Genomic DNA, 9,768 nt, shown 5'->3' on the forward strand with positions numbered 1-9,768 from the left:
CTCCTCCAGAGAGTGAAGATTATGTAAGTTTTCCTGGCTGGCACTCATGAGAGAGAGAAAGCAATTCTGAGTGTACGTTCATACAGACTTTGCTGTGGTTGCCCTATGACTTGTAATAGATACTTTTTGGAAAGAGGAACTTACCTTTATGGAATCTGTAGGTAGAAACAGTGATTTTTAATTTCTTTTTCCTTCTAATGTCTTTTTTTTTCTTCCAAAGACTGTCATTTTTGGTAGCTTATACTTACAGGCTTAAAATGTTAGTTAGCTACTTGTACTGACAGACAGGAAAGAGATTGTATGGTTTTGGAAAAAATACCATTGTTCCTGTATTTCCTGCTTTCTTTTATTTCTTACATAGAATCTCTTCAGTCAGTTCAAATCTGCTCCTTCTGATAGTCTGACGTACAAACTAGCTTTATGTCTTTGTATGATAAACTTCTACCATGGAGGAGTAAAAGGAGTGGCCCATCTTTGGCAAGAATTTGTGTTAGAAATGCGCTACAGATGGGAGAACAACTACCTTATTCCAGGGTAAGATTTTTTTTTTAGTTGCTTTGTCATAGAAAACGTTCTTTGTTTCAGGGACAGAGTGAATTCACTATGACTTTGAACCATACTGGTGTTTTGTTTTTTTTTTAAATTGCAGTGCTATCCTCTATTACCCTCCTTCCTTAAAGCAAGAAAGGATAGGGAGTAGGGAGAAGCATCTGTGCCCTCCTTTGAAAACTTCAAGATGCCTGGAGGAAGCTCAAGTTAAAGAGCACTCCACAGTGTGAATGAGGGTGAAGAAAACAAAAAGCTTATGCAAATGCTTGGCTTCCAGTTTATCATTAGATAAAAATGAAGGAGCTGATACAGGGAGAAAGTGTAGAAAGCTTTGTAGTGTAGTTTTGCCACTTTTCTAAGGGAGCTGTTCCAAGTTGCTGCTGGTGTAACAGCCTCTTCAGGTAGCTAATGCTGTCTCAAGTATTCCAACCCTTCCAGGTTACGTCTGCAGCAGCAGAGCTTGTTGCAGACCAAATGAAGGGTTCTGTCACGATGAGAGATCAATGTAGAGCGCGCTTTTTTTTTTTTTTAAATGGGATGGACTGGCTACTTGTTCACTAGTTTGTACTTGCAAATGGTTACACTAACAGATAAAATGGACCTTGAAATATATAGCAATCACTCTACTGTATCATTGCAGTTTTAAAAGTAAAGTCAAAGGTGCTTAATTTTTGTTTGAAAACAGTTACCCTTTTAACTTCCAAATGGAAAACTGACCAGGAAGGGCAGGGTGTGTCTGTTTCGTACTAGCGTGAATGATCTCTGAGCTTCAGAAATGGCCTCTAGGAAATAAATGTGGTTTAACTTCTGGGCTTGTTCAGTCACTACCTTGTCTCCTGAGACCATAGAAGACCTGCATAGTTGAAATGGTGGGGGTGGGTTCAGTGTGGATATTTGCCCCTCTTTTGGATTTCATATGATTTAAGACCACATGTGTGTGAAAGATTCAACTTTATAATTGATAATGGTTACACTTCTACCTTTTGTTAGATTAGCTAATGGCCCTCCAGATCTGAGATGCTGTTTACTGCATCAGAAACTTCAGGTAAATATCCCAAATTTAAGAATGATTTTTCTCCTAAGGAAACTGTCAAAATTATAGCAATTATTAGCTAAATATATTATTGTTGTAGATTTAGTTATGCTTGTATTATTGGGTCTGGACTTCATTTCTTGGGAAAATCTTTGTTATAGCAACAAGTTCAATGGAATTGTTACCTTTTAGAATTGTAAGAGATTTTTGGTGACTCTCCAAGTTTTTCTGTGACATTGTTTCCATAAGAGAAGTAATTGCTAAACAATTTTTTTTTTCCCTTTAACTTGTTAGATGTTAAATTGTTGCATTGAGAGAAAGAAAGCAAGAGATGAGGGGAAAAGGGGGTGCGTGTCTGATCGTTCACCTGGTGGTACTTCTGGTGACACTGGAAAAGGAGCAGACCACTCTGGAGATAACCCTGATAAGGAAAAAGAAGTTGGCAAGTCTTGGGAATCGTGGAGTGACAGTGAAGAGGAATTTTTTGAATGTCTAAGTGACACAGAAGATCTTAAAGGAAACGGGCAGGAAAATGGAAAGAAAGGAGGAGCGAAAGAAGGCAACAAAGAGCCTGTAAACTTAAAACCAGAAGGTCGTCTGCATCCACACGGAAAGCTGACGCTGCTGCATCCAGGAGAACCTCTCTACATTCCAATAACACAGGTTAGGTGGCAAGAGCTGAGCCAGATGTGCAACAGGACTCTCATGCAATATGGCTCATACCTAGGATTGTGAATTATATATGGTTTGCAGGTTATAGCCTTATCTGTTGTTAAAATTGCAAAGTGTTTTTGGACTAAGACCTTATTTTCTATTTTTAAAACTTGATGAGGCTGCTAAACTGAAATCTCACATGCTCTTTGTTTTATTTGAGAATGGGTCTCCTTACCAAATTTCACTCAAAACAAATTTTTTTAAACAAGAGTTAAGCTGTCTTGCCTACCTTAAATTTGGGTTTCTTCTTATTTCCAGCTCTTGAGGTATCTTCCATCCCCTCCTTCCTTTCTTTCCTGTAAAGTAGGAACTGCCATGGTCCTTCCCCCATGAAGATTTCTAGCTGACTGACCAGAGTACTGGATCAGTTTTGCTGCTACTTTTTTAAAAAAAAAACAAACATTTCTCAACTCATATCTAAAAAGCCATAATCATCAGTTTTTGGTACCGTTATCTAAAGCAGGTTTATCATCAAACAACTAGAAATGTTACCTGACACACACTTTCTTGTAGAGTGACTAGGGATGAAATAGGAAGCAGTGGTGAAAGAGGAAGTAGTTTAAATCAGCCATGCAAGAAGAATACCGTATTTTTCATTCACTTGAGAGAAATTATTTTTAATGAATGTTGCTTGGCATGGGTAAAAGGTATGAGCAGAGTGTAGTCAGGCAAAATGTTGTCAATTAATTATGCGCTGACAGTATCAACGGCAAAAATTCTACATTGCTTTAGGTGGATTTTCATCCATCTCAACAAAACAGTATCAGTCAAACACTTCCTGGACTGCATCTGGATTTTGGCATTTTCACAATATATCCTTATATTGTTACTTCATTCTCAGGTTGTTTTCTTTTTAATTTCTTTTTGTTGGTGTCATCTTTAGATGCACAGCTTTAGGCTAAACAGTTTAAGCAGTAGAAAGTTACAATTATTTCCTTTGAGTACAAATAAAGTAGAATGAACTTTTGGTGACGGGGAGCTTTCCACTCCTTCCTTAATAAGGGCTGAGTCTAGGAGAGGCTATTTGCACACTTGTCTCTTTCTGTGTTACAGGAACCAGCACCCATGACTGAAGATTTGCTGGAAGAACAGTCTGAGGTCCTGGCAAAACTAGGGACATCAGCAGAAGGTGCTCATCTTCGGGCACGCATGCAGAGTGCCTGCTTGCTCTCGGATATGGAGTCTTTTAAGGTAGTACTAGTTGAAGAATTCTGTGAGACTGCTTTCCTTTTAATGAAACTATCCCTCTTGCTTGTGTTGAACAAGTTTGAAGTTTTTTCTGACAATTTTTTTTTTTTTTTCCCACAAAACAGTTTCAAAATAGTTTAAAATTGAAAATAAAAACCTATTGGTAAAACTCTTTGAATGTTTCAAAATCTATGCCTATCCAGTAACGTTCCAGTAAATTTGCACAATGTCTGTGGCAGGGAAAAAAACCCCAAAACGTACAGTGGATAAATTGGGAATTAAAACTCGGACAAGCCCATAGGAAATTATGTTAGAAGAAAACTGAGTGTCAAAATCCTGAATCAAAAGTACATCTCTCCCTCCCGCCACCTTGTAGCTTTCATTTAGTGTCTCTCTTATGTGTACTTTCCACTGTATCTAGCTTTGTAAAATGCACCTTTAATCAGACTCCAAATGGGTAAAATGTAAAGGTGGTGTAAAGAAAAAAAAAAATCTATTAACACGTTCGCAATTCTGTATTTGGACTTTGGGGAGGTGGACATAAGTTGTATGTATAGTTGAAGATGTTTTGTTCTTTAGTAGGAAGGATAAGTTGTCACTATTTAGAAGCACTATACAGCTGTTCATCAAATTGGGGCTGGACTAGCTGTGGTTTTGGGTAATTTCTTCCCTTTCTTTTCTGAGCCCTGCAGAGGGAGCTAAGAGCACATACACTGCTGTCTTCAAAGGATCTCAAAACTCTAGAAAGATTGGAGATTCTGTCATGAAGTAGCTTTTTTTTTTTTAAATTATTGCAATGTTACTTTGTAGTAAAAGGATACAGATGTACTGTAGAGTAAGAGTATTTATAACATATCAATATTACTTTATTAGCAGTGATTCATGTCAGATATATGTAGCAGTTTTGTTTCTATGGTGCAAGTGATCTAAAAACTCAAAGTAAGACTATAGAACTGTAACTTGAAGCAGAAGTGCACGCTCGGTTTCCTATGTTCTAGACCTATGGATATATTTATCTGTGTTGACACTGTTGACATTCCTATAAAAATGAAGGGTTTTTTGCTTGGGGGAGACTTTTTTTTAAGTTCCTTTTTAAAGGAAGAAGAGAAGGTGAATCTTGTTACTGGAGTGTTAAAAGATGGAAAGTTAGTGCTGAAAGCGTACTTATGCAGCCCAGTGATTCTTTTAGGCTTGGGCTGTTTTTCATCTGAGTCTTCAACAGTATAAGCTTTTACATAAAAAATGTAGTGAAAATTCATATTTATTGCACGTATCAAGTACCAGATAGAAGCTTGACTTAACAGTATAATTTAGAGCTTGCCTGAAATAACTGATGAATGCCCTGTTTTGGCGGGATAAGAGGAAGGTTTCTTTGGTTTTGTTGATGATGTGGGTCGTCCGTCCGTCGTCCCCCCCCGCCATTGTCTTGGTTTATACTGACTTTATCCCCTCACCCTCCCAGGTCTCTTTTCTAGTGTACAGTTTGCTGACTGTGAACAGAATTCCCTGAGTTTTGGCTCCTAGCCTCTGCTCTACCCACTAAACCATATTGCCTTCCTACCCAGGTTATTATGTTCTTACAGGATTTTTCAGGCACAAATTTTATCTTCTCTTCATTCCAGGCAGCTAATCCTGGCTGTTGTCTGGAGGATTTTGTGAGGTGGTACTCCCCTCGGGATTACATCGAAGAGGAAGTGGTTGATGAAAAGGGGAATATAGTAATTAAGGGTGAGCTCAGTGCCCGAATGAAGATTCCTAGCAACATGTGGGTAGAGGCCTGGGAGACAGCAAAACCAGTCCCAGCCCGGAGGCAGAAGAGGCTGTTCGATGACACTAGAGAAGCAGAGAAGGTAAAAAGCTGTGTGGCTAGCGATAGCCTGATCCGTAATGCTCGTACAAAACTTTGTGGCAGCCCTTTCTTCTTCCTCCTGCAAGATTTAAACATTGACATGTCATTGCGCTATGTTCTTGGAATTACTAAACTGTTTTTGTACATGGCTTAGGGTTAATCAGAAATTCTTGCTGCTGTACAACAGTGTGTTTGAAGTGTCTAAAATAATTGGTGTGTGGAATGTAACTTCATAAGGTGTATTACTTAGGTACTTCTTTGAATTATTAGTAAACAAAACAGATTTTTATCTGCATGTATGTGTTAGGAAACTAAAGCGTTCCTAAAACATAATTATTTTTAGTTTCATTCTAACCTGTTGGGACTGTAAGCGATCACTGCAGATTTGTGTAAAAACTACCTATTGAGTCCTGTCTTAGAACAGTGCTCCCTTCTTGTGAATTCTGCAACGTAGGTGCTAATCTTTCAGAGTTAACCTTATCTTTGGGAAGTAGTTTGGATCAGTAATGTATTAAATTTTCTAATGTTATAGGTGCTTCATTACCTTGCAGTTCAGAAACCAGCTGACCTTGCAAGGCATCTCGTGCCTTGCATCATCCATGCAGCTGTACTCAAGGTAAAGGAAGAAGGTAAATAATGTTTAATAAATTATTAATACATTTTAGGGTGAATGCTGTTGCAATAATTACAACCTCTTCATTTCTTTTCCTCCTGATAGAAGCGCTAGAAGATATATCTTCAGTTAAGAAGATTATTAAGCAGATAATATCCCATTCCAGTAAAGTTCTACGATTCCCTAATCCAGAGGACAAGAAGTTGGAAGTAAGGCTTTTGTACTGGCTGGGGCTGAAAACCTAATAGACTTTTATGCTGTTCATGGGAGTGCTAAAAGAACATCTTCTAAATTTTCATTTTTATTCAACTCCCTGCAGGAAATCATTGCTCAGATTATGAGTGTGGAAGCTATCATCGCCAGGGCCAGGTCTCTGAAAGCAAAATTTGGGGTAGAGAAATGTGAAAATGAGGAGGAAAAAGAAGATCTGCAAAGGTGGCTGATTTTTTTTATTTTTTTTTTTCCCCCCTGTGTTGTTTTATTTTTCCTCTGATGCCCCTTTTTTGTAGTTTCAAAATTTAGGACAGATGGAAGTGGTGATGCTACAGAAATACTAAGGAATCGTATTTAATAGCAATATACGTTAGGTGTCCCTGTCCCTAGGCTACCCAGAGATGTTACACGTGGGTACCCTAAATGCCCCTCTAAGTAACCATCTCAGATGGCTGATGATACAGATTATTTTAATGGAATTTGTTTTTATCTTGACAGTACTGGGGATTTCACGTATTTCTTCATTTATGTAAAAGGTGTATTTGATGAACTTTGTTACAATAGAAGTAAAATTAGGAGGACTAGGAATTTAGTGTTTTCTGTAAGTAATATGGAATGAAATCCCCCCCTAAAGTTACATTTTCTAATTCTAGTCTCCTTACTAACTTGAAACATACTGCTGAGGAACCATAAGAATGACAAGCGACGAGCCATGTTTCATTGCTTCGTTACCTGCTGTCAGGTTATTTACTTACTGCTTAAGATGACAAATACGTAACGTTAAAAAAAACACGTTAACTTCTTGCTGCTGTGCTGAGAGGGAGAGGTGACATTTTTGTAGTACGTGTTGGGAATTCAGAGGAGTGATGTCTGACCAGCGCAATATCTGTGCTCAAAAAAAATTGTCGTGTTGTTACTTCTTCTGTGTGACCGACACCGTGAAGGCTTTTTATGTTGAATTTATACATCTGCATTAGGCGCCTGGGTTCCATTTATAGTTAATTGAGAGAAGTAGGTCCTTTCAGAGGCTGGATTGCAACCTAGGTGTTAATTGGCCCTGCTGCTGGAGTTGCAACGCAAACAGCTACGTAAGCTGCCTTTCCTGACCTTACGTGGGAGGCTGCTGTGTCCAGCTTAGTTTTGACCTGCGTTACCTGTGAAAGAACAGCTGCTTGTGTTAGCATGAAAGAAAGAGCAACAAGGTAGGAGGGAACAACTGAAGGCTAAGGGGGGTTTAGTCTTCAGGGCAGAGGGAACGGAGTAAAGGGATGAAAAGGTGATGGTAGCGTTTGAGTGGGATGCTGAGAAATGTCGGGGGTTTTTCCTTAAACTCTTAGAACGGAGAACTCTTGAGAGTGTCTGCCAGTTCTTGCCCTGTGCAAATGATGCTAGGTGGAGACCTCCTCACCAGAAACAATGCTGGTTTTAGCTTAGCAAACTGGATACAGCTGAGAATTCAACAGTCCCTTTTCCTTTTCAATAATTTGTACTGCCAGATTCGTAAACTGTCTCCTGGAGCAGCCAGAAGTGTCCGTTATTGGTGCAGGAAGAGGACCTGCTGGTAGCATTATTCACAAGCTGTTCGTGAATGCTCAGAGGGTAAGAGAGAGCTCTTGATTGATTTGCAGACACTTCTAATTTAAGCAGTATGAGGCAACGACTTATCATATGATGCCGGTTTATTTTGTCTGCATATATGCATGTATTGTCATAAATGTGCTTGAGGGTTTTTTTGTGATGTTCAACATGATTTTGGCAATAACAGAAGTTGTAAGACAGAAGAAGAGTAAGTGACCTGGGATGTTAAACAATTAACTGGGTAGATAGAGGTGTCATCAAAGGTGGATTTACTTCAAATGGTAACATCAGTAATGCTATTACGGCACAAATTTCTGCTTTATTCAAGTTACACAATATAGGCGACATCACAGCAAGAACAATCAAGTGTGTTGATTGTTTCACATAGGAATGTAGAGAAATGTGTCATAATAGTAAATACTTTAGAAGGAGTAACTTTTTAGTCTGAGGCTTATACTTGGAATGCTTGAGATTTCTTCCATGGAAACTAGCGTGCTTAGGAAGAGTTTCAGTTCTCTTCCAGTACAGCTCTACATTCAGTTTACTTATTGCCAGCACTGTACGTATTTTCTAGAAAGCCTTCCCCAGCCTATATTGGTATAAATACTCCCTTTTCTCTTAAGCAGTGTTTGTAAGAATTAGCCTTAAAGTATTGATTTCCAAACTTCTTGGACTGCAGTCAGCCTTCAGTTTCTGTCAGAATTACACCTCTTCATAGCGTCAAATTATCTAACAAAATTTAGCTGCAGCGGTAATAACAAGGTAGCGTAGTATTGCAGACATCTTAGAGCCTGAAGTCCTGTTTGGAAATCATTGCTGTAAAAATTTTGCGATTGGGAATTAAAGCCTTCTAAAGTGTGGATGCTTTTATTATAATCTGTATTTTGCAACTCAGCAGAAAAAGGACCATTCTGAAAACAGCCCATGGTTATTCTGGGAAATGAAAATCAGAACATTTATTTTATCCTTCTAGTCTCTAGGGAAAATCTGGTTGCAGATCTCAACGTGTCAACCAGCCTTACTTACAGACTTCCCTGTGAAGCCTAAGATTGTGCCCTGTAAGTGTATGCAGGCGTATGCACTTGCCTTTTTAATATTGAGGCATTATGTTTTTAAAGCTGAGTGAGAGTTTCTAGTGTTAATGTTCAATAAAGATGTGTGTAAATTTCTAGGGTTTTGTTTCTTTCGAAACGTCGGTACCTAAAGCTAGGTTACAGATACTTCCCACTAGGAGCTGGTCACTGTTAATGAAGACGTCTTAGTGGGACAGGAGCTAACTTGCTGCCAAAAAACGCCTTGTGTTTAATCTACCGTGAATCATTTCAGTAGAAAGCTGTTTGGTAAATAGAAGTTGAATGACTTCCTTGGTCGTTACCTTTTGAACCTGGACTCCTCTCTGAGCTGTGTAAAATGTGTTGTTATATTCTCAAGTTTTCTCAGGACAATTACAATAGCAAATGCATGTTCTTGGAAGTAGTGCATGATGTCTCTTAAACCTACAATCTCCTCCTAACCTCTTGTAAGTCACCTCTGACTTGCCTTTGTTTCTGTCTTTCACCACTGGCTCTTTTCTCATCCCTTTCCAAGCTGACTGAATCTTCTGATGAGGTAACCAACTTTGTCCCTCGTTTCCCACTCATCTTCCCTAGCTGCATAGAGTCGAACCTTTTGGTAGATACAGTACAGCAGCCTGATTTAGTTTGTACTGTTGTTCACACATTAAGCATAAACCCAATTTTGTGTTTCCAGAATGGTTTTTCCCCATTCACAGACTTTATTTTTAGAGCCTAACAGGTAGCGAAGAGAGAGAGGAACCTTAAAAAAACCAAACCCAAACCAGACAAAAATCATTTCTTCAAGTGACTGTTAACATCTTCTGATGCTGAAATATGTGGCCTTGCCTTTATATTCTTCTCTGTTGCTGTCACTGTGTTTTGTTTACTGAAGAGCCAGATGTTTTTGGGGGGCTAGGCAGAGATGGACAGTACCTGAATGTCACTATCCTACATACCAGTACTTACTGAACCTGCT

The 9,768-nt window shown here is 38.8% G+C and overlaps 1 protein-coding gene across 1 annotated transcript in view; it reads left to right on the forward strand.

Moving 5' to 3' along the window:
- Window positions 1-9,768, forward strand: part of RAB3GAP1 (RAB3 GTPase activating protein subunit 1 (catalytic)) — a 25,727-nt gene that overhangs the window by 14,674 nt on the left and 1,285 nt on the right. The window contains 10 exon segments of the mRNA XM_009319017.1: window positions 1-23; window positions 362-534; window positions 1,540-1,594; window positions 1,877-2,245; window positions 3,350-3,487; window positions 5,107-5,334; window positions 5,866-5,962; window positions 6,052-6,155; window positions 6,266-6,381; window positions 7,656-7,758. The exon segment at window positions 1-23 is cut by the window's left edge and continues 29 nt beyond it. Coding sequence (XP_009317292.1) covers window positions 1-23; window positions 362-534; window positions 1,540-1,594; window positions 1,877-2,245; window positions 3,350-3,487; window positions 5,107-5,334; window positions 5,866-5,962; window positions 6,052-6,155; window positions 6,266-6,381; window positions 7,656-7,758 — 1,406 coding nt within the window.

The sequence above is a fragment of the Pygoscelis adeliae genome, unplaced genomic scaffold, assembly GCF_000699105.1.
Source record: "Pygoscelis adeliae isolate BGI_AS28 unplaced genomic scaffold, ASM69910v1 Scaffold222, whole genome shotgun sequence".
In the NCBI taxonomy this organism is placed as follows: Eukaryota; Metazoa; Chordata; class Aves; order Sphenisciformes; family Spheniscidae; genus Pygoscelis; species Pygoscelis adeliae.